At 40.9% G+C, this 25,024-nt stretch overlaps 2 protein-coding genes across 3 annotated transcripts; both read right to left on the minus strand.

Annotated features, from left to right (window-relative positions):
• Positions 1 to 201: 201 nt before the first annotated feature.
• On the minus strand, positions 202 to 633 carry atoh7 (atonal bHLH transcription factor 7; the record flags this gene model as incomplete). Its single annotated transcript, XM_079248611.1, has 1 exon — positions 202 to 633. One exon carries the CDS (start codon positions 631 to 633, stop codon positions 202 to 204), a length of 432 nt encoding a protein of 143 aa, XP_079104737.1.
• Positions 634 to 4,237: 3,604 nt separating this feature from the next.
• Positions 4,238 to 24,302, minus strand: mypn (myopalladin). 2 transcript variants are annotated; one of them, XM_079248622.1, is made up of 21 exons: positions 24,107 to 24,302; positions 21,177 to 22,262; positions 17,866 to 18,041; positions 17,727 to 17,778; positions 17,008 to 17,428; positions 16,842 to 16,916; positions 16,620 to 16,761; positions 15,910 to 15,933; positions 15,429 to 15,545; positions 14,572 to 15,346; positions 12,764 to 13,846; positions 12,549 to 12,681; positions 9,955 to 10,032; positions 7,451 to 7,672; positions 7,225 to 7,374; positions 7,060 to 7,139; positions 6,642 to 6,768; positions 6,347 to 6,554; positions 6,084 to 6,249; positions 5,782 to 5,915; positions 4,238 to 5,688 (listed from the first exon to the last, which is right to left on the minus strand). In XM_079248622.1, exons 2-21 carry the CDS (start codon positions 22,256 to 22,258, stop codon positions 5,510 to 5,512), a joined length of 5,424 nt encoding a protein of 1,807 aa, XP_079104748.1. In that variant the 5' UTR covers positions 22,259 to 22,262; positions 24,107 to 24,302; the 3' UTR covers positions 4,238 to 5,509. The 2 variants fall into 2 exon arrangements, with proteins under 2 accessions (XP_079104748.1, XP_079104749.1); XM_079248623.1 differs by lacking the exon at positions 9,955 to 10,032.
• Positions 24,303 to 25,024: the final 722 nt, after the last annotated feature.

Here is a 25,024-nt window from a genome sequence, read left to right on the forward strand (position 1 = left end):
TGCTGGGTTTTTCTAGCAAAAACAAATCAAACTGGATCCGACATCTGTCTGATTCTCATGCAAAGACTAAATAAATCCAAAATTAAAATAAAGCAATACAAATGTATTTACTGTCTCCAAAATTGGAGTAAAACAATATTCACATTGTCACCCTTGTCCAACAACATGACTGATTATTCAGCAAGCAGCAGCAGCAGCAGTTTAAACCTGGACCTGATAGTCGTCGTACTGGTAGGAGAACGATGAGTGGACGTACTCCTGTCCCGGAGGATGCTCGTACCTCATGAGGCAGGAGTAGTTTTCAGGCTGCACCACGTCAAACTGCAGGTCCAACCACTGCCTGTGAGGAGCTGTGTGCCTCCTGGCGTCTGTCAGGATCCGGTTGAGGGCCACAATGTAGCTGAGTGCCATCTGTAGTGTCTCATACTTGGACAGTTTTTTGTCCTGTCCCCACTGGGGCACCACTTTACGTAAGCAATCAAAGGCTGTGTTCAGGCCCTGCATCCGCTTCCTCTCTCTGGCGTTGGCAGCCATCCGTCTCCTTGTGGCAGTCTCATACTTCTCTGGGCTCTTGGAGTCTGGTTCTGAGGACTCAGATCCAGAGTCAGTGCAGCTGGGTCGACGAGACTTCATGGTTTTGTTGGTCTGAAGGATCAAACCAGTCTGCGATGTCAGAATCAAGCCAACAGAAGTGTCAGATGAGTTCCCAGTGTCAGCTTCAGTGTCCCGACGTTGTCCTGTTAAGGTAACAGTCTAAAGAGTCCAAGGTGTTTGTGATCCTGGAGACAGTGAGGAGCAGCTTTTATAAGACAGAGAAGATGAACAGGTGGCAGCAGGTGGAGTCCCCACACCCCCCTTCTTTCTTCAGTACTGCCCTTAGAGAAACACACCCATGCAGACTCATAAACACCCACACCCACTCTTAGCACACATACACACATACAAAACCTTAATGAAATTCCAATTATCTCAAGCTGGGCTATATGGCCATGGCTTCACTCAGAGCCATGTGTCCAAACACCAAAGATATACCATCTGGTTGCACAACTCATCACTGCGGATGCAGCTAACAAACATTTAAAGTCTGCAACTGTAGATATGTAAAATCATGGGATTAAATGTTCAGGACCACACACCTTAAAGACAAAATGTTTGATTATCAAAAAACAAGTGCTATTCCATTAGATTTGACCAGATTTGATCCTGCTATCTGAATGTGTTTATCTTTTTTAAGGATTTAAAACATTTTATTTCCTAATGCCATAGTAAGATGTTTATTTTCTATAAAGGTGTTGCAGAGTTAAATTAAAAATAAAAAGAAGATATAACTTCATAACTTCAACAGAAAAATGTATAAAATCTTGGTTATTGGGTTTTGTTAGGTTCCTTAACCCTTTAACTTTCACACCAAGAGAAAAATGTTTCTCTATGTTTGTTTTGGACAATAATAACAACAGAGTAAGTGTTTTTTTTATTAGTAAATGGTTGGGATGTTAAAAAGAAGTTAATAATAATTGAGCACTTAATTTGGGTTTTACATACCCGAACCACTTGGTAGAGATGATTTAGGTAGATTTATTTCCACTATTATTTTTTAAATTAATCAAATTACCTGCAAATTTACCTCTACCAGATGCTAGACCAGGACCTTAAAGGGTTAAGTAATCGAGAAAGTCCTCTTTCACCTGTTATGAAGACTACCACCATGTCACAATAGTCCTAATCTGAGATTAGCCTGAGGCAACAGAAGTGTAAGTGAGGCCTGTAACCTGAGGGATTTTATAAGCACATCCGGGGATTATGCCTTTCAGACAATATGGCCCAAGATGGTGACAATTACTGTACCATCTAAGGCTTTGGGCAATAGAAGTATCTAATTAGATATCATATCCTCTTCAAGTTTGTTTGTCAGTGCTGTGTTCAAGATGACTCACATGTCACTGGATGCATTTAGGTTCTTCATGGACTCGGGACCATGTTGCAAAATAAATAATTGATCTGTGAAGTGGACCAAGATGTGATTTGTCTGTCTGTCCTTCTCATCTGCCAACACAGAATTATGTCATTTGGCAGGTTACAGTGAAAATGTCTGTAAATTACCTCAATATGTTGGTTTAATTTAGCATCCCTCACTCATTAATATGAATTAGACTTGGAGAAATGAATGATAATACAAGTTTAGAAGCCGATTTGGTTTTATCTGATGACCCTCACATGCCTTATTTTATTCCATTGAACGATCTGTGCAGGATATCTTCTTGTATTTAAGTATTTTTTAATCTATGGAGTTAAATTTGCTGAATTGTTGTTGCACCTCTGCTGCTTTATTTCCAGTTTCACGTCCATCATTTGTCAGGGGGGACTTGTAGCTCATGTCAGTGTGTATTGACAAACTCCAAGCTTGGCTACAGAGTCAAGTTATGAATGATTAATCACCGTCAGAGGCCTAGAATAATGCCCATCTCTGGTACTGGGTCATGTACACAAGCTGATGCTGTCTGGTCATTTTGGGATTGACTGGTTAGCTGTGCATTTAGGCATATAATCCCATCTACCAGTTGGTTCACTTATTACAGATTGATGTAGTTTGCCAGCTGCTGCTTGTCTTGTCTGAGGGTTCTTACGTTTTTTTCTTTTTTTTTTTTCTATAAACAACACCCTCACATGATTGGCTTGTCTGAGGACTGATGCACCGATAGTGGAGCCATGCACACTGTCAAAAGCCATATGTCACAACTAAAGAGTGACCGATCTGCTCCGAGACAAACATGCTTCCTCGTAAGTCCACATCTCCACATGGAGGAATGGAGATTAAGGCACAAAGCGTATGCTGAAGAGAAAGTGTAAGAATGGATTTACTGTTCATGTGAAGTTTGACTTAATAAATCTCATCATCACCATGAGATTATTTAAAGCAGCAGTGTGAATAAATGTATTTGTTTTGAGGAAAAAAGCTCCAGATGCAATTTTATTTTTATTTTTCTTGTTAACTTAGCCAAATCATTAACTCGTCGCCATCTTTTCTGCAGCATTGTTTTCAGAAAGAAATATGTAGGAGCTGCGGTGATTTAAAAAACAAACATAACTTTAAACATTATGACAGAGTATTCTATAAAATAATGTCATTTAAATGTATTATAAGATTAGGAATAAAAGATTAAATGGAAGAGGACATCTCTCTTTTAAAAGCCCACAGATATTTGTCACTCCCCAACACAGGCGTGTGCGTGCACACACACACACACACACACACACACAGCACCCAGTTAACAGAGTATGTCTGACAGCTGGTAAGATGAGGCTCTGAGTCTAATTAGGTCACGTAAGGTGAATGTAATTTTATGCCTATTTGGACTCTTATCCACTCTAATTGGACTGATTAGCAGTGAGTAATTGGCCTCTGAGCTTCGCTATTTGTTTTGAATTTGAGATCAGTTTAACAGAATGGGGCTCTGATCGCAGCACAGTCAAAATAAGCATTTAATAATGATGTCAGAAATTAAGATTTTAGGCAATATTCTAAAACCCTGGGTATAATGAAACAGTGCTGATCAATGAAAAAGGTCCTGAATGATTTGAGGTGCTGTCCGAACCATCTGTTCAAGCAAATCAAGAATATCACTCATTTGAATAAATATAACTTTATTCTGAGACTGACAAAACTATTTTACAGTGTGCAACTTTACATCAGATGAATCTTTGCTTTTAAATCTGTGTAGGTTTACAAACCCACTTGAATTCATTAAATCAAATTCGATTCTCAGTAATAACTTCTGTGTGATATATTAGCACAAAAAAAACTTTCAGTGTTGATTTGACAGGTTTTTAAGTCTATTTGACTTTTTTCTGCTTTATTTGTACATGTATTCAAGAAGATACATATTTATTAATACAAATATTGATTAACTCGCAAAAAACAAACAAGAAATCAAGGACTGTATTTTTATCTTTTCAAATACAAGCCTGTTGTGGTATGAATCACATTTTGCTGTTGTGCTTTGACAGTGAGACAGCACAACATGTTTAGTCATATTTTTCTATATCAGCCACAGGCATGCATTCATATGAAAAACATGGTGCATAAAATGTGACCCACTGATGAACTTCAAGAATTTATTCAATAAAAAGTAGAAAGAATCCCACTGTGTTGAAGCCAGTTAAATACAATGAGCTAATGTTTAAATGTTTTTACCCAGTAAGATTGGAGGCACCCTCCAGAGATTCACAGGTTAAAAGAGGGGTGGGGGTGGGGGTGATTAGAAAGTTTTCAGACATAAGAAAATTCCCATTTTCCAGCAAAGCATAGAAATGGATTTAAAGACAAGCAAAACCAAGTTTTGGGGAGCTTTTTGTTATTTCTTTGACAAAGTATCTATCAGTGCTCCCTGTGAGGCTTTAGCTGCCTGACATCCTGAGCCCAAAACATCAAGAGATGTGTTTGTCGATCTACGAAACAGGATTATGTTTCTCTGGGAAAGTTAGAAAGCCTTTTTAGATCTCTCTACCCAGAGCTTTGGTCACACAAGTCATCTGTTGCAGTGGGAAAATCTTATGAAGATACAACCTTCATAGAAACAAGAATTTACTCATTCATTCATTCATGGAGGTCACCCGTCCATCAGAGAACCAGCACAGAGAGACAGCCAGTCACTCACTCACTTCTAGGAACAATTCAGACTGATCAATTAATCTCACATACATGTCTTTGGATGGTGGGAGGAAACCAGAGTACCTAGAGAGTACTTATACATGCAGAAAACATGCAAACGCCTCACAAAAAGACCCCAATTCAGATAGGTGTTTTGTATTTTGGGATAAATTGTGATGTAAAACAGTTTTCTTATGATTGTTCTACTTTCTGATGCTTTTAAGTCTATCTTTTTTTTTTTTATTCAAACCATGAAAAACCTCAAAAAAAAAGTTTTGTTTGTCCTTATGGGGAAAAATATGGAAAAGATTATTGTCTGATAACTTTCTGTTAGTACAGCATGGTATAAACTACATCTGATCATTAAGGACAATAACTTCAAATTTTTATGTCAAGTTTAAAAGAGACCAGTGTTAGCAGTGCATTTATATGTGGTTTGCAGTAAAAATAAGTGGTGCTACAACCACTATTAGAACAGGACTAAGAGTTAAGAATTAAGAGCAGATATTATCACCACCATTCAGCAACCTTCCCATCGCATCCAAACATGACGCCAAAAACAAATGTGAATTATTAAAACCAATGAGAAAACATTGTTCAACTCCGCCTGTGGCTCATGAGCTAAGACTTAGTTTCTTCTTTTTTTTTTTGTCTGTAAAACACTCTTTATATGACTTGAATAAATAGGAATGGTGACAAACCAGCTATCAGTGCTTTAACATAAATCTCTTCCGTTCTAATCTGAATGTAACACTTCAAATGCACCACACAAAATCTGCTCTTTTACATGTTTTTCCTTTCAGCCATCTACGTTTTTAACCTCAGAGAGGTCACAGAATGTGCTGGAACGCTGCAGACCGCTCACAGCTCCTCGCTCTCCAGCGTGGCCTCAGGAGGGGAGCTGGCGAACAGGATGGGGCTGGTGTCTGACGTTGGGAAAGCTGACTTAATGTCGAGCCCCTGGCCTGTCAGAGCGGCGTATCGGCTGCCTGCTCGTGGAGCTTTCCTCATGGGTGCTGGGATACTCTGATGCCACTGTGCTGAAGATGCAGCAGTAAGCTAATATTACTACACAAGGTGACAAAGTATTTCTTAATAAGGCTGACAGTCACGTGACTATACAGAGTATTTACCATATATATCAAGTCTGCAGGTGCAAGACACTACTCCAGCGTCATTTTTTGCTGACACTGTGTACCAGCCAGCATCATCTTTTGTTGTTGGCTGGATAAGGAGACACACATATCCTGTGGCATCCTGGGTCATGCTGAAATGAAGAGGGGATGGAAAACAAATCCTATTTTAAAGGCAGGAAATAAGCAGTTAAAAGATGTGCATTAGAAGGGCTGGATTGCTGCGGAGTGAACATTAAAGCTGATGGATTTGTTCACACAGTTTGGATGCAGAAATGTTGACACTGTGATACGCTGCTCACCTGATTCTGTCCTTAGTTCTGGAAATGGTTTCATTGTCTTTCTTCCAGAAGATGACTGGAGGGGGCATACCCAGCACACGACACTCTAGCCTCACCGGGGTCCCTTCGGGAATACCGATGTTCTGCAGCTTCTCCACAAAATTGGGTGGGTGCTTCATCTCTTTCTCTGAACAGAAAAATCTTACATGAGATGCACTATATGATATTAAACTGTATGAAAACACCTAATTCTTTAAAGAAACATGTTTGCATCCAGTCCTCACCCACAACATTCAGTTCAAGGCTAAAGGAGCTTTGCCCTGCTTTGTTGCTTGCAATGCAGGTGTAAGTGCCCGCATCATTCTGCGTCAGGGGGTCAATAACCAAGGAATGGATGCCATTCTCCCGCACCAACATTTTGTGGCAAAGGTCTGGATAGATTGGCCTCCCGTTCACCAACCACATCAGCTCTGGGTTGGGTAGACCACTAACCTGAAAAAAAAAGTTTTAAAAAGGTTGAAAAGGTGGGGTGACTTTCTGAATTTTACTGACTGTCTAACTGTAGATGCTACTACTCACTTTGCAGTCTAGTCTGCACAGTCTTCCCTCGTGAGCCATCATGTCCCCCGGAGCCTGCAGGAAGTGGGGTCTAAAAAAGCGCTCTTGGGTTTGCTCGCCTTCAACTTCCTGTATGCGGGCTCTCACTCTGACAATAAAAGGCAGGTAAAAGCATGTTAAGGACACAACAATGGTGCTAAACATCAGTTGTGAATCGGCTTTTTAAATATTCTTAATGACGTCATACAACTTTAAGTCCCAAATGTGTAAAAATTCACAACTTCTGACAAACTGTGTCTTGATAAAAGTTAGAAATGTCTTCACAGGTAGCTGCAGCAACCTTGTAATGTTTTCATACTAACTCGGTATACTAAAGGAAAGGATTTTGAAGGTCAGGAATGTTACAGCAGGTTTAGGTTCACCTGTCAGACCTGCTCACCTCTGAGAGTGAATAGGTGTCAGTCGGCTTCGCGGAGGTCCAGATTGAACTATCAAATGACCAGAGCAGCTGATTCGTCCCTGATGATAGCGAATCACAAATCAGCTCCAGCCTCCAGAAAAAGGTGTTAACAGTATGTAGAGAAAACCAATACTGAGGTAATACCTGTGGATTAGCTACCATGATGGTATAGTTGCCATCATCGTCACTGCTTGTGGACTCTATGTGTAAAGCACAGGTCCCATCCCCCTCTCTTATCTTCTTGTAGTGGACATTTTTCCTCAAGATCTGCTTGCCGTCTTTGAACCAGTAAACCTGATAGAAAAACAGGTGTAAGTGATAAGATAGAGGCTGCATGGTCATTCACACAGCAGAGCTGTTAACGTCTAACCTTTGGAGGGGGGATTCCAACTACTTTACACGAGAAAGTCACGGGTACGCCCTCCATTGCCTTGAAGTTCTTCAGTTTCTTGTCAAATATCGGGGCGATGCATCTTCCAGAGGGTACGTCATCATGCTGAACCTCATCGTCTGACTCCTCCACTGGCGTTCGCTCCAGACGGAACTCAATCTCGCTCATTAGTCTTTGCTCAAAACTGGACACTTTGTACTCCTAGAGGAGGGAAAACTATGACATTGCATAAAAGTAGTCGCAATGCTCATATTTACATGCGTTGTTTGAGCTTACATCAGATCTGCCTGAAAACTGGAGACTGCAGTAACATGCAGATATGCAGAGATCAGGCGCATGAAACAACATGCATCTCTTACCAAATGATAAGTGCAAAATTAATATTTTCTGTACCTTAAACCAAAAGGTACAGATTTTAGTGACTTTATAACCAAGAACTGCTGGGATGCTTTCTAAGATGTAAATAAAAACAGAAGAAGCAACAGATGAGATCATTTGCAAATTATTAAAATTCTGGATTTGATTGAAAGGTTTACTCATTTTCAATCTGGAAATCTGTTTTTAAAAATGTGGACATGATTGCAAAAACCATCAAACTCTGACTAGCCAATGATGATTCACCTCCTCGATCATCACTATGAGACACACTTGCATAATGTATGGTTTGGTACACTTTGGCAGCTGCCCTACACAATGCCTTTTGTCCCCAAGAAGGTGGATCTCTGAAGAGACAGAAGCTGCAACAGAGTGGTTCAGACTGAAGAGCAGTGCAACTTACAGAAAAAAAAATCTTTCATAAAATGCATTAAAATTATATAAATCCAGCTCTAGTAGACTCACTGAATAATATGATCAGAAACAAATCTTTTTTCTACAAACCCAAGCTAATCTCAGATGAACAGGGAAAACTTTCCCATGCTCTGAGACATCAAACTTTGAAAGTCTTTTTTGGAAAATTATGAAAGTAACTTCTTCTGGGATAAAAAGAACAAGGGAACATCCAGCTCACAGAGGGGCTGAGTTCGGGTCTTTCCTTTTTCTGGTGTGCCAATAAATCTCCTGAGATCCAAAAAAAAACAAATGTACTAACTTCAAAATTTTCATCGCGTGTAGACACTTTAAAATCCAGGTTAAAAACTTTGTCTCATGCATCTATGCATCAAATCTGCATGGTAAGTATTTAACTTATTATCCCTTATTATCCCTTGAAACATTTTCATTTATAATATGATTTTATTTAGATTTTTGGTATTTGTTCCTGTAATGTTTTATGTAAAAAAAACTTTGTACAAATCTTGTAGATGAAACATACTAAATAAACTTGCCTTACAGGAAAAAGGCTAACTCAGTACAACATGTCTCAACTTAATCCAACGCAAAGGAAAATAATTACAGCAATCTGCCTCAATTAAATGGCAAAAACTCTCACTGAACAATGTAAAAATTATTTAAGAGTAAATCCACCCAACATTTATGGCTCCTGCATGCATGATGACGTGATGTGACTTATTATAGATGGCATGAGCAACTTGCAGGTTTGTTAAGGCCTCTTTAATGCAGAATGGTCTTTTTCAGCGCTTGTCTTGTTTATTTCAGCAATATTACACTTGTATTACAACAACCTGGATCCATAGTAAACACTGTTAGTTGTTTCCAGGTGTACAGACATTTCACCTTCTAAAATTAATAATTAAAAAAAGAAAAACAAAAGAACCCTAAAAACACTGAGTTGTTGAAACCCATGAGAACTCATCTCGCACCTCAGAGTTTGACATTTAAATCCCCTTCTCTCAGTTTGTAGACCTATTACATGTTTGCATGATTTCCATCTTAATTTAGGCTTTAAATAATTTGCAAATCAATTTATTCTGTTTTTATCTAAACTGATCTGAAAACACTTGATGATAACAGTCATGCAGTGACGTCTGCCTGAGAGTGCCGCTCCCGGTGGGTAAGACATTTCCTTCATCCAAACACATCGCATAAAGCTCAGGGTAAAACAGACAACAGCAGATGAATAGAAATTGAAAGCAGCAATCTTTAGGAACTTATTTTATTTTCTCTAATATTAAGAACTTATTTTATCTGTTGGTCAGCAAGACCAAGCTTAGTTACATCTTTAAAAACAATTAAATGAGATGGAACTAATGACTAATGTTTTTGGGAAAAATAAATTAAATAAAGAAAGCGGGGCTGCAGGCTTCATTGGGAAAGTTATGACAGAAAAATAACTAAAACTTAATTAACTGAAATAATATAGTACACAATTCAACAAACAGAGTCATTACATTTCATTAGTTTAATAAATTTCAACCCTTAAATTTGTTTAAATTGATCGTGCGGGTTATATATTAGTTAACAAAAGCTTGAATGCTTGATTAGAGAAATGACTTAACCAGAGTATTTCAATTTTGTTTTGACACACTGAAATAACCCATTCAGCCTTGAGCAAAGCAGTGCTTGGGGCGGGAGGATCCTTGTACCTCGTCATAGTTAATGACAGTAGCAGGAATGTTTGGTCCAAGGGGTCTGCTCGCTGTTTTCCCCTTATTACTCAGCTTCTATGAGAGGATAGGGATGGATGATGAACATCAAAGACACACAATCTGGACATACAAGCATATACTGATGGGATAACACACAAGCTGCTGTTATTTCCATGCATGTTGTATGTTGGAATGCTACATGGACACACAATGATGAATGATCATGACTATGGGTTGAAGAGGCGACAAAGATAAAAGCGAGTTCATCATCGCGTCTGAGTTGATCTGAGTGACTGTGCGTCTCTTTATAAGCAAACATTTTTAAACATGTGTTTGGAGACAATCATCTTTGGATGCACACACGTTTACAGCCATGTTTCTGAAAAAGTTGTGATGCCGCGTGGAATGTAAATAAAAACAGGATGCAACAATGTGCAATTCCATCTGACACACATGTTAAAGCTAAATTTTTTATTCAATTTCTTTCTTTTTTTAGCTTATTTTTTCATTTGATGCCAACTACATGTTTGGTTTACACAGTTTGGGCAGGAGTATATTTGCCACTGTGTTTTCCATCAACTGTTTATTTGATTCTGTTTTATTCAAAGTAAAGCTTCAATTTAAAAATGCAAAATGTGGCTCAGGAGGAAGAGAAGTAGTCTACCAACTAGGACGTTGGTGGATCAATTCCTGGCTTCCCTTGACTACAAAGCGAAGGGTCCTTTGGCAAGGCACTGAACCCCAAGTTGCCTCTTGATGTGCCTGTTGGGGTAGGAATGCGTGTGAAAGTCTTCAGACAGTGCAAAACTCAGCAGCGAGGCTTCTGACTAGAACCAGCAGAAGAGCCCACATCACACCTGTGTTAAAGTCTCTTCACTGGTTTCCTGTTGAATATCGTATTCGTTTTAAAATCCTGGTACTTACTTTCCGAGCCCTACATGGACAGGACTTAGTTAAGCCCTACAGTCCGGCTCAAAGCCTAAGGTCGACAGGGAAACACCTATTGATGGTCCCACGAACCTGTTTTAAAACCCTGGGGGACCGTTCTTTTAAAGATGTCGCTCCCCGTCTCTGGAATGAGCTTCCCCAGGATCTGCACTCTCTGGATTCAGTAGATGCTTTTAAAAACCTCTTAAAAACATATTTGTTCAGGCAAGCATTTTAGCTCCAAAAAGACTCGGTGACACTGCTGTTATACTGTTTTGTTTTTGTTTTTGTTTTTTCATACGTTGCAGGTTTTTTATGTTTTATTGTTATGAAGCACTTTGTGACCTTGTGTCTATGAAAAGGGCTATATAAATAAAGTTTATCTTATAAAAAGTGCTGCATGTTTATATATGTGTGATTGTGTGAATATGACATGTAGTGTGAAAGCACTTTGTGCAGTCAACATAAGGCTAGAAATGTTTTACAGTCCATTCACCCTTCAAATGAATAAAATAGTTCAGAGAAATTACATATATTTACATTAAATTTGTTTAAATTTTAAAACTAGGATCTAAACTGAAAAAAACAAGCATATTTTTTTAATTAATTAAGTTAACTTTATTCTATATTACAGCAATAACTGAGGCTGTCAGCTGTGTTTTCTAGATTTTAATAGGTTTTCCTCACGTTTCTTCTTCTTCTTATTAATTTCAGTGTAAATGTGTCTAAAAAGGTTTGCTTTGTTGTCTGAGGGGCTGGTTTGAATATTTCTGTCTTTTGCTTTGCTTTATCAAAAGTTAAAAAGGACATTAAACATGTTTTTAACCACCAGGTTTTTAAATAGGTTTTTTAAAGATCCAAAGCCCAAAGGAGACGTCAGCATCAGCACCGGCAGTAGTTTTCATTGCTCGTCCTTATGTGGTGACCACTGCTACAGAAACATGTCTGGTAGTCACACAAAGCTGCCTGATCATAATGAAGAATACTGTTTGTCCAATGTAAAATTAGCCTATGCAGAGTTTCCCCTAAACTTTTCTGAAAGTTTAGCAATATATTGTATTGCGTTGTCAAAGATGGGGATTTTTTTAAAATCATTATTGACTTGTTGCAAACAAACTTCATAATATATTTCCGTCAGCTTTACAAAACTTTTTAAAAACATGTTCTTGGCATCAAACTCAAAATGAGCATTTTTTTCATGTTTCTTGTATTGTGGTGTTTAACTATTTTGCATATTATTGCATTATCTTTTTCTTTACATCTTACAGACTGTCTCAACTTATTTAGACACAGGATTGTTCATGTCTGCATGATGGCAGCTGAAGGTGAGTGAAAATGCAACACAATCACTGGTTACCAAACAGTTACACCTCAAAGAACAATAGAAAACTCATTTGCAGCTTTTAACTAACAGCCAGTTAGTTAAAAATTTAAGATAGGATTTCAAATCAATCCTACTGACATTCGTTATCACACAGTTGTGTAATATTTAAGTGGGCAAGAATGTAATAGATGTTGAAACCAACAAATAAATCCAGCTGACCCCCTTTTTGAGACAAACTTTGTGGAAAATGTTGTTGTAATTACAATCATACACCCCTACGTCCCTGCAGTTTAGGAAGCCAAAAGACATAAGAATCATCTCCGCCGTGACTCCCCCATACCTGTTGATATAAAAGCTGTGGAGTTTCGTCTTTAAACTGAAGCTTCTTCTCGATGTCCTGGAGGAGAATTTCTTTACTTTCACGGATGCTTTCAGCCGATGGAAGTCGCGTCTTGGATACCTTTTTTTGCATCCTGCAGAGACAGAAGAGTGGAGGTGTGGTAAAGCGTGTAAACACAGCTGCATGAACATGGGCATCTCTGAGGGAAGGCGCACCCTAATGGAGCTCTTCTGGGGAGGCCCATTGAGTTGGTGGGGTGGCTCGGAGTCAGCGATGGCAGGACGGAGCTGAGGAAGGCCACCGGGTTCTGAATGGGGCTCGGCGTGGAGCTGCTTGAGGTGGGAGAGGAGGCTTGCGGAGGTGACTGGGCGCGTAAGGTGAACATGCTGTTCAGGAATGGTGCTGATCCTGGTGTGGGGGAGGACACGAGGGACGGGGGGCTGGTGGGTGACTTGAGCACTCTTGTGGGGGAGAAACTCGGTGGAGGAGAGAATGGTGGGAGAGTAGGTGAGCTTGCTGCTGAAGAGTTGAGCTCAGCAGCCAGCTCATGGAGCAGAGGTACTGGTGATTCTGTTGGGGAAGGACTCCTGACTGGGGAGAAGGTCTGAGCTGCTATAAACTCCTTCGGCCGAGCGTAGTTGAAGGTGTGGGAGATGGCGGTGAGGTTCATGAGGGAGGCATGGGTGCTTCTCAGCAGAGGAGTTGGGGATATAATCTGCTGCAAGGCCGGGGTTGGATCTGTGGGGATTGTGTTGAACTTTGGCACAGAGGGGGAGGAAAACTGGGAAGTGGGCGCGGTTCTGCCAAGAGCTGCAGGGGAAAGGTTAAGGTGGGAGGCGTGGATGGTGTTGATCTGGCTTGCAGGTGCTGCACTGCGAGCGGGAGCTGTGTTCAGCTGTGGGGGAGGCGGAGGGGAGGTCACCAAGCTGGAAGTCTTAAGGTGGGGAACAGATGAAGGAGAGCTGAAAGAAGGAGGAACGAAGGTCTTGGGAAGCGGTGAAAAGGTGGCAGAAGATGTCAGTGACGGGGCAGGAGGGGCGGTGGTGAGTGGAGGTGCAGAGTGAGGAACCTGCTGCGGGACTGCCGGTGTGTTCAGGTACGACTGGAAAGACTGCACTTGGGGGTCGCTGCGCATTCTGGGAGACCACAGCACACTTTCATGGGAACTTTGGACCTCAGGCTGGTTCTGGAATGGGGGCTTGGACTTAGGCTGAGTGTGGGTTTGAGGCTCAGGTTCAGCCTCCTGCTGCTGCTCCATGAGGACCTGGTTGTGCAGGAGCTGGAGCTGAGCCGGGTCCCTGCCAGATGAGGAAAAGCAAAATGAAAAAAAAAACCAACACAAAATTATACACAGTGAAGATTAGAGAGGGTCAGCGCACAGCTCTCATAAATCCAGCCCATGAAGTAAACCCCCGCAGGAATGAGCCTGAGCAAGCAGGAAGAATATTCTGCCCTTTTATGGAATACCAAAAGTAGCCAACAAACACCAATATGTATGCTATAAACACATTAAGTTTTCCATATAAACAGGATTAGACGTTCATTAATGATCAAATAAATTCAGATATACTTGCAGGTGCCTGTACTAAACTAAATATCAGATCAATCCGACACAGTCAGATTTTACTTCATGACATCAAAATACAAACAACAAATCAGAAAACCACTAAACAAAATTCAGTAAGCAGATTGTTTGAAACAGAAGCAAACTTACAAATAAAAAATGCCATCCCTTGTTTTAGAAAGACGGAAGACCCACATCTGAAGTCCGCATGCATTCAGTAATGATTTGAAATGGTTGCTGCTGCTATCTGAGGCAGTGCAGGAGCAAACGCCTCCTCCTCTGTTCTCGCTTTTAACACAGCCAATCAACTTCAAAACAGTGAAAGTCAGGAGGCAGTTTTGGAAACTGATATAAACTGTTTTTTTTCCCCTTCATCAAATAAGCTGCTTTTAAAAAAAAAAACAAAAAAAACCAGACACGTAACTGTGTGTGAGGCTGTTTGTGTTTTGCTTAACTCACAGTTTAGGTTTAGCAAGAACGGCTGGCGGCTCTTTGAGGACTGATGCAAGACTGATGTCTTCATCAGAATAACAGGATGCTTCAACCTGTTCATCCTCTTCGTCCTCTGGAAGTTTGAAGTGCACACGCAGACCGACTCTGGAGCCAGAACGCGAGTCTTTGTGGTTTGCCAGGGTCCCTGTTTTTAAGCAGGAGTTTGGAGGAGGATCGGGGAGCGGCACCACGGTGGGACTCCCGTTCTCGTGGTTCGGGGTACCCTTGACTTTTGGGCTCGTCTCAGCTGATGTTATTAAAAGTCTAGGAACTTCCGGCTCCGAAGTTCTCCCCGCTGCAGGGGAAGCAATGAAGGGTTTGGGGTACGAGAAGATCTGTCTGTGGCTACTCTGTGTTTCAGGATGTGCACCGCTGGATCCATGAGGGTCCGGGAGAACGGACATGGGGTCTAAGTTTGGTGCGCTGTTGCAGCAGGAGTTGAGGCTGGAGCTGCTGGTGAGATTGGATGGTTCCAAATTGGGCAGGCTGGTGCGGAAGGTGTCTTGACGCAACGCGTGGGGGTCCAGACGGAGAGTGCTGGTGTTTACTGGTTCCAGGCGTAACGTGCTTGAGATGAGCGGGTCGAGGCGAATAGTGCTGGAATGGGGCTTGATGCTACTGGTTACAGCGACTTCAGGTTGAGGATGTACAGCAGGAGCCGATGGGGAAAGCCCTTGGATTTGACTGGGCTCTACCCGTAAACTACTAAAAGGCCTCACGTGGCTGCTGTTGCTGCTATTGCCTGGATGGCAGATGGATAGAAATTTCAGCGTAAAAAGGAAAAACAGATTTTTTTTCCCCCAAAGTAAAATAATAAATATTACCTTTCAACTTTAGAGTAGCAGTACTTGACACCGTTCCATACTTATTACTTGCGGTGCAAGTAAACATCCCCAAATCCTCAGGGAAGACCTCAGCGATGACCAAGGTGCATATTTCCTCTAGAAGCAAAGGGAGGAAAAAAGATCCTCAGACGATCTAATATCCTTCAGTGATGTTAAAGTCATCACGTTTCCGATGCCCAGCTATAAGTTTTGTTTGAACCATTAAGGATGAGAGTCTGTGTGCAGCTGGTGCGGCTTGAATTGATCTGCAGTAGCAGTTTAACTAAAGTAGGGAGAATGCCTTATAAGGTCCAGAGTCTGGGAAAAGCAGCCCTGGCTTATGTACAGAAGAAGAGCAGAAGCCGCGGCCAAGGACTATAAACACTTCAGCTGAGTAACACGTACACACTGCAGCTTCCCATGCAGGCAGACAGCTACAGTCAACATGACTGTTTTTGACACAAGAAGATTGAATGTGTACCTGATTCAGCTGGAGATCTGGGCTCTGAAACAGAAACAAAAAGGATTATTAGCTTTTTAATTCAAAATAAGGTCGCTGGTGATGTGTCTGTAACTTCACACAAGGTGACTTTTATTGGTCATTTTGTCATATTTTTTCATTTGCACTTATGTGACTCTTACTAGTTAACAGAATTACTAAAAACATTATCAATGAATTTACTTGAATATTTAACTAGAAGTGGAGAGCATAAGATCTAACTAACTTTTTGTGGGGAACTGGTTTCAATAGTTTTGTTTGTTTGTTTTATTTTTACATTGAACTTTGGGAAAAGAATGGTGCATCAATGTTCATTTCTCTATATATGAGCAAAGTGTGGCAAGATAAAATTCATTTTAAAAATACAGAAAGGGCTTTACTGCATTGTCTTATCAAACATTAGCAGACAGCAATGTTTACGCTGTAAAATAACTACTGTAAAAGAAAAGACTTTGTTTCTTAAGCTTAAATGAACTTACAACAGAAGATACAACAGTGCTTTAATTAGTGTAAATCTTAAAACTTCATTTTAAAAAAATTGAGCCTTTTAATCTGCACATGTGGAAGCCAATTGGTAGAAAACTTTACTCATATTAGAGCAGATGAGAATTTCCATCTTGAAGAATAAATATCCATGAAGCTTCTGAGGCAACAGAGTGGGACAACAGTGCTGGGACACTTTTAAAAGTTACTTTTTTGCAGGATCCTGAAATCAGGAGAGTCCTCTATCAGTTTTCCTTCTCTGTACCAGTCCACACCAGGCGATGGCACCCCTTTCACACGACACTCCAGCACCACCAGCTGGCCTTCTGATGCAGTGAGGTCCTGCAGGGTCTGGTGGGACGAGACAGGATGTATGTTATGCCGGCTGTATGAGGCAGCACAGGTATATGTCCTTTTATGGATGAAGCTACCTTTGTGAATACTGGGGCAGCCATGATGGGTTGCCCGTTTAGTCCTTGTGAATAGATGTGGTTGGAAGTTTGAGTCTGAATTGGGGGAGAAAAAAAAAGAAAATGTAGGAGATGTTGATAAAAACATTTAGGATTAAAACTGAGCAGGAGTTTATAGAGATACTACCTGAAGTTGGAGTGTTGTTGCTGTAGCTGAGAGGTCTGGCAGTGCAGACACCGTGTTTAAAGGCAGTGACGTCGCTGTTGCTGTCTGGTCCGGCTGTGGTGCTGAGATGACAGGGATGGATGCTGACACCTCCTCGGCTTCTGTGAGCTCTGAAGAAGATGGAAAAACTGTCGTCTCTTCCTGAGCAGGATGGGCCACGGACACTCTACAGACGTCTGGAACTGGGAGGATAATGGCAGATGTCTGGACTGCTGGATGAGGCTCTGGGACTACTTGGCTGGTTGTTGGAGATGAAAACTCCTCTGCTGGATCCTTAGTGGCCTCTGCAGGCTGAGATGACACGGGATTGTACTCTTGTGCAGGAAAAGCTTGGCTTGATGAGGGTAAAGATGGGGATGCCTTTGATTTTTTCTTCTGCAACCTTTGAAAAGTAAAAATAGTATTTTAGTGTCATTTTGGTGCACATACTTTCCCTTTTAGTACAGTTTCTCAGTACTGGTCCTCTGGATCACTGACTGCATGTTTTAGTTCTTTCAAACTCTGATTCAGATTTACTGAACCGCTCATCAAGTTCTTTGCAAGCCTGTTCATGAGCCTTTTTTTTTTTTTTTTTAGGTATAGATAATTCTAAAACATGCAGGACAGCTGTCCCTTAGGACCAGGGTCAAGAAAATGCTGGCATAGTTGATGGTAATAGTCATAATATGTTAAAAACTCACTGGGCTACATGTTCAAAGTGCTGTTCTCCCTCTGAATCTGAAGAGGACGCGCCTGTAAGATTGAACACATAAAGATGTATACTCATTAGCTGAGGGGTGTGATTGTGTTCCCGTGTAACAATATAAGAGACAGAATCACCTTCAACGTAGATCTCAGCTGATGTGGAGTCTGACCCATAGAAATTGGATGCAAAGCAGGAATAGCGACCGGTGTCTTCCTCAAATGCCTCAGCGATGATCAGCGAGTGTAGCTCGCCGTTGGTGATGATCTGGATGTCAGGGCTGTTTTCCAGCTCCTTGCCCTCACAGAACCACCTGCAAGCCGGCAAACAGCAAACTTTTCTTAGTAGGTTTCTGTTATTGTTAAATGCAAATAATATATTTAGTTCATTACAACCACCCACTACTTGATTTTTTTCCCCAGTTTTTCAACAGGCTGAAAAACAACATTCTCTTATTTCAAGAGGATGTTTTAAGACTCTCCCAGCCAAGCATTTATATTTTTATATCCACGCTTTACACAGTTATTTATTCTTCTCCCTCCCATTAACCTTCTGACTCTGTTTCCATGAGGCGGGTGCCATGTGGTGTCATTCCTGGTGGCCCAAGTGTGTTTCTAATCTGATGCCCATTCAAATAACGTTTTGATGAGCAAGCCGTATCCCATTTTCTGTAAGAAAAGAAGCACTAGCTTCACATGTTGTTTTATTTGTTTCTCAAGCTGATGGCAATAAAACAGACTTGAATAAGGGTATTTCAGGTCAGCATCCTAAAGCCAGTAAATCTCTAACTTTATCCAGATTAAAAGATAAATGTGTGCAAATTCAATTAAAAAACAGGATAAATGGCTGAAAATCAGCCTTGGCTAATATTCCATACTTTCTAAGTAACATGTAGCCTGTTGAAGATCTTGTTGGCAACAGCATATTTTTTCCACTATAGAAATGTACTAGTAAAGATCTAACTTCTTGTCTGTCCAGACCAGCAACACATGCACAGCCTCTACGTCAGTGTACGTCTATTTTAAGCAGATGAGGCCTTGATGCTTTATAAGATCCAGCCAATAAGCAAACAAGAATGGGGTGATGTGTTACTCACTGGCACAGTATCCTCCCGCAGCCATAAACCTGTCTTCGCAAAGTGATTCCCCGAGCCATTCACACAAAAATGCGCTGAGATGATCTAAAAGTCATCTCAGAGTTGATACTCCTGTTGTAGCTTCTCCACGGCGCCGATATAAACCCAATACTTGGACACAAAACAGCGGACGCTGCTGAAATGTGCTGCTGGTGTTCTGCTCAAGCCAAGCTGTGTCACCTCTCATGAGTAAGGGTCTAACTTGAAAGCATGGGTGGCATAGAAGGTGAGAGGCTCATGAGGCAGAGACCCTGCTCTCTGCACCTGTCCAGGCTATTTTCCCTCTGGAGACCAGAACCAGAGAGGAGATTCCCTCTGGAGCCTGGGATCTCTGACTGACTGACCCAACCTCACACACACACACACACACACACACACAGCTAAACATAGATTAGAACACACACAATACTATACACTCACACACTATTGGCAATACACTTCATAATAAATAACAACCAGTATTTAAGCTCCTTCAAGTCAGATTCTGTAAAGCTGCATTCACACAAACAGCAAACATCACAAGCAATATGTTGATGCTGATAAAACAAGCTACGTGAAACAGAGTTCAGATCTTCAGACATTTAAGTTGATATGAAACCAAAGTCACACCAAGTCATTTACAGATATTAGCCGAGCACAAACCGTCTAAATCATCTCACCGAACTCCTCATGCTTTTGTCAAGAGCTCAGTCGGTTCCATTATCAGACACGACCACAGCTCGCATTGCCAGTCCGGTCTAAAAATGGCCGAGAGCTACATTCTCTCTGGACAAGTATAAGTTAATGGCTCAACAATGTTCAGAAGGACTAACAAGCCCATGCCCCCTATGCTCTGACACCTCAGCTGCTCTCTTTCAAGTGACCTGGGAGGGAATTTAAAAGACCAACCTCTGCTTTGAAACCTGTCTAACAAAACAGCCATGAAAGATGCAGAAGACGAGCATTAACACATTTATATCATCATTTGTTCCAATTTTCTCTGATACCAAAAGCATTTCAAATCCAGCCAGCATGATTTCTCATGTTGACAGATGATGATGTGAAAGTACAGTGTAGTTGTTTTAACAGAAAGCCTTGTGCTGTTATGATTCATGGTGTCTAAATGGCATGATCACACATCAGCCCACACCTTAACAAACTCACACTCACACTATGCTGTATCACCTGTTGGCTATCATCACATGTCACTTCTGTCAGCATTGCCAGAGAAAACACACCATCATCCTCCCTAACTTCCACTCCGTACTGCACTTTCTACTTATTCATGCTCGCTCAGCTCCATAAACAAAACATCTCAATATTTAAAGCTGAATTATCATCAAAACGCTGTCAGACACAGATATCCATAAAACAACATATTTTCACTAAAACAAATGGACCAAAATGGACATTTGAGTATTCTACTGTACCGATGATGGATTTTCTCTGATCAGGATCACAAACCAGTGACACAATGTTTAAAACCATCACCTGTAATTTACCGCTGTATATCAGAGAGGGATTTGAACACCGTTATGCTATTTGGTGTGAGTATAACCTATTTAGCTGGAAACACTTTCATAGAGTGTGTGTTGCCTTTCAAGATGTCATCTAAATCATTCAGCAGGTTTATGGGTTCAGAAAATGCCATTTAGACACCATGTATACATATGGCATTGTTATGGTGACAGATAAGTACTCTGTCCGCAGGGTTTTGAGCAGTTTGGCGCATTTTAATAGGAGTGCCAAATGACTTGTAGCTGCTGGGCTGAAACTCCACACTCCCAAAGCATTTCCAAAGGACACTCTGAAGGAAATAGGTTAAAAAAAAAAAAAAAAACAAAAAAAAAAAAACTCTCATGTTTAAGAACTAATTGAGCAAACTCCTACACACTCACCAGCTTCTGTTAAAAGTAGAGGGTTCATCAAGTGTCCTACCACAAGGACAAAAACTGAACTGCTCCTCCTGTATCTAAGTTAGTACCAGGAAGATTCTCGTCTCCAGAATCCCGGCATCTCATGAAGGGCATGAACCCCCAGATCGGCAAACCAGACTAAATATGTGTAAATATGTTATCTGTCCCTGAAAGGAGTTGGAGCAGACTTTGATACATTTTCTCCAAGAGATGATTAAGATAATCCTGATAGATTATATCTTTTAGTGCACAACAACGAATCTGGTGAAGCTACACTGATGATACAAACTGACAACCGAATGCAATTTATTCACTTTAAGTTATTACGCTGATGCAGATTGCAGATACTCTCTTCTTCTGCAGTGTCAACAGAATAAAAGCAACTGAAAGAGTTCAGAACTGGTTTGGGATTTCTTACCGGACTTCAGGTATAGGACATCCTCTCACAATGCAGTCTAACTGGACCTTGCTACCCTCAGCTACCTCCCTGCTTTTCAGTTTCTGGATGAAATGGGGAGGCTCGCATGCAGGCTCTGCATGATATGGCGTGTCTGTTAAGGTAAAACTGTCAGTCTGGTCCCCTTCCTCCTGGGACATAGAATCAAACTGTTCCCCCTCTGTAATTTTGAAGTCCTGAAACTCAGAAGGTTCCTCCTCAGACTCCTGCTGGACCACTGGGTGGTGGCTAACAGCAGGACTGGGGCTCTCCTTCTCCACCTCCACAGGTATGATGGCACGCTCCCTGTTTTCAGAGCTGAGGGGATAAATCGCCTCATCATTCTGGATCTTGTTCTGGTTCTTAGTCCTGTGGGCTTTGCACGCCCTCGGTCGTATCCGTTTTGAGCTGTTGGCCTTGAAGAGAGAAGATAGCTCCTCGATGAAGTCTGCTGCCTTGTTGAGGAACTCCTTCTTGGACTGGGTCTCAAGACCATATGGGGCGTTTTTTGTTGGCCTGTTGTAGTCATCAAATCCTTCCGTGGGATCTTTACTGTTCCTGATCATGTCTTGCCGTGAGGACGCTTTGTGTATCTTCCTGTCAGATGTAGACGTGTGTGCTGCTGGTTTTTTGGCCTCAGTAGCTGGCTGAGTGACAGTGGATGGGGCAATGAAAGGAGCAGGTGAAGGGTTGGAGAAGGGAACAGAAGGAAGTGTGGACAAAGAAACTGAAGGGATGCTGGAGGTGGTTAGTGGGGTCACTGCTGCCTTGACCTCTGCCCTCTCATCCCGAGGCTCGTGCCCGATGGCCTGGCGGGCCAGATTAACGCTCTTATCAAGCTCCTCTTGGCTGAGGAAGGCTGACAGGTCTGGAAATTGGGCGTCATTGTGACCCACAGTGTCCTCACCCTTTCCTTTAAGCGTGTTGTAGATCTGAAAGTGCGAGGAGGAAGCATCAGAGCGACTCATCTCGCTGTGCCGCTGCTGGGCTCTGGCTTCGGCCAAGTAGCTTTCCCTTAAGAGCTGAGACAGAGACGGTGGCTGCTCAATGTTGTTCTCTTGCATGTTGCTGAAATAAACACAAAGTTTTCCATTAAAGACATGAAAATAATCAAGTCTACAGTAGTGTTTGTACTGCGGTCCAGATCACAGGGTTTTACAGCCATTTCCTCCTCAGGTATGTTTCTGATCATTCTTATAGGTCATTTGGACTTTTTTAATTTATTTTGAGGGCTCAGACTGAAATCAAATAGTGTATATAATTTTTTTTTTTTAAAGTCTGAGGACTGAAATATTTAAATGAAGAAAAAAACAACAACAATACACATATGTCTGTGACTTTCTTCTGCAAATGTTTTTGAATAATTTTGAATAATTTGTTGCCCTCTTGCATTGAAAAATTAACTATTTAACAATCGCCAAATGTTACAACAAAAAAGACATTTTCCTTTTTGAAAACACTTTTTCAAATTACTACTATCTGTGTGAAAGCACTTATCTGAGCAGCTGAAGAGTTCAAAACTGCTGTCTGATGCATTAAAATCTGATTTTTTAAAATTGTAAATAAAAAATGTTGCAAAATCCATTTGGGATTAATAACATGTTTTCATTTAATTTGATTTCATTTCTCTGCATGAAGAGGAGAAATATCTTCTGGATTGTTGTCATTATACAGATGACAAAGCCAGGATGTGTGATGTATTTGTCGATGGCACAGTTGACTTTTCTACCATTTTGCCATCAAGACAGTTTTTTAAGCCTTAATTATTGTATCAAGACTTTCAGATGCTACAGTTCAGCCTGCAGTACAGATCAGTCATCTACTAAAATATTACATTATCACATTTTAAATTTACAAAAAACAAAGAAGAAAAAAAGGGAAAGGTTTTCAGGATTTGAGTGTGTATGTGTTATCAAATATCATGTGATAAACACAAGTTTAGATTAAAAACCCTCACTTTCAACATTAATTATCTTAACATACCTTTTTAAAATTAAACATAGCAATAAATTAATTTGAAAATAGGATTGCATGAAGCTAGTGTCTTCAGCTGTTTTTACACCCTTTTCTGTTACTTTACACAGTTTATCCATTGATCCTGTTACTTTTCAACCTGCCATGAGTCAAAAAATTGATTTCCATCAAAATTAAGATTAATATTGTGCATTGCGCTATGTTGCAACAACTCCTTTTGAAATAACAGTGGAGACACATAGCAAAAATAGATTTTTATTTTAGCCTAAATGCAGCCTTCCTCAGATCTCGACAGGGTATTGGGTGCATATGCTGACACCAGATTGGATGGGTCAACCAGCAGGCATTTTAACCCCCTGTCCACCTATGACTAACACTTATATGACGTTTAGACTGTGCACAGGTTTTTGACACTAGGCATGAGCAAGTTATTGAATACAGACATGAGATAGGGCACACATGTGTTGCTGACACTCAAATCAGTGCAATTAAGAGATGTGGCGATGCCCTTCCAACGAGCCTGGAGCTGCAGCTGTTGTGTACATTAATACTTTGCAAACAGGCTCCTAGTCCATCGAGTCACATCTAATAATAGCCACGGGTCAGTTTACATGAAGAAAATCAACACACATGCATGCAGGAAAAAAAGCAATGCATCTTATCCTGTGGGCCTGATTTTGATCAGTCACATCATACATTGATCTAATTACACTAATAGAATTATAACTGTCAGAAATGGGACACAGCCCAATGAGACGGGGCAGCCTGGTTAAGATAATATGATTACAAGGAACATAACAGTCAACCAAAAATAGAGTCAAGAGTGTCCGAGACTTGATGTCAGAGAATTTCTGAGGCAACACACACAATAAGAGGCCACTGCCAAAAGATCAGTCTCTAGGACAGTGAACTGTTAAATTAGGGGGTGTTTGTTTTACCTTTAGAGTAAACCCAGCTGGCCCTCTGTGAAGTACTGGAGTGCACCTGTGCTGAAAGGGGGGGAAAAATTCCCGTCTTCCAGTTGCTGCCACCTAGGGAAATCTTGGACCCAGGCAGCTGCCTCGGCCTCTCCAGATTCTCTCGCTCTGAGTTAACCTTGAATTTTACAGGAAAATGTACGGCCCAGTCGCTACGGTAACCTGTCACAAGTAAAAGTAGCAACATTTGTCAGCACAGTGGTTGCAGGTTATTTTGGGTAGGCCTGACCCATGTGTCTGGGTGGCGTCCCACCTCATTGGCCATGGGGGGCGTGCTGTAAAGGGACTCCAATGTCCTGTGGTCTCTCACAGACCTCCGTCCTACAGAATAACCCCCCTCACCCACTCTAAACTCTTACTAGAGGCGGAGAATCAAATGAGAAAAAAAAAAAAAAAAGAAAAAAAAAAAAAATTAGGATCATTTGCTTCCCAATTTTAAAATCCATACTTTTGTTAAAAATCAATATTTACAAATAAATTTTAAAAATCCATTATAAATTTTTTTTTGTTATTATCTTTTACTTGTATTCTTGGGCATTATAACAGCAGAATGATGGCTGGTTACTGTGTTGTTTTTTCCTAATTGAAATTAAGAAAAATAACGTGCAAAAAAAGTTTTGTACATGTCGCAGTTTAAACCAAATCAGCCTTGATCCTTTCTCAGATATTTCCAGCTTATAGAAGAATGTAGTCACTTGGAAAATTTGCACCTTTTGTTACTTCGGTAACATGATTATGAATCGAAAATCTATTTGAATCGAGAATCGATTCTGAATCAAATCATCACCCTAAAATCGGTATTGAATTGAATCATGGGTTGTTGTTAGATTCACATCCCTACCTCCAACACACACAGTGGTAACGCTGTAGATCAGGGGT

Source organism: Telmatherina bonti (assembly GCF_933228915.1).
Source record: "Telmatherina bonti genome assembly, chromosome: 11".
Lineage (NCBI taxonomy): Eukaryota > Metazoa > Chordata > Actinopteri > Atheriniformes > Telmatherinidae > Telmatherina > Telmatherina bonti.

Bases quoted from the DNA above. Each gene is read 5' to 3' on its own strand.
- mypn (XM_079248622.1), bottom strand. From the start codon at position 22,258: ATGCAAGAGAACAACATTGAGCAGCCACCGTCTCTGTCTCAGCTCTTA. The intron at 16,917-17,007 runs GTAGTATCTCTA...CCCCCAATTCAG, and splicing joins CAACAACACTCCAACTTCAG to ACTCAAACTTCCAACCACAT. The intron at 5,689-5,781 runs GTAAATACTCTG...CTGCATCTTCAG, and splicing joins CTGCAGACTTGATATATATG to CACAGTGGCATCAGAGTATC.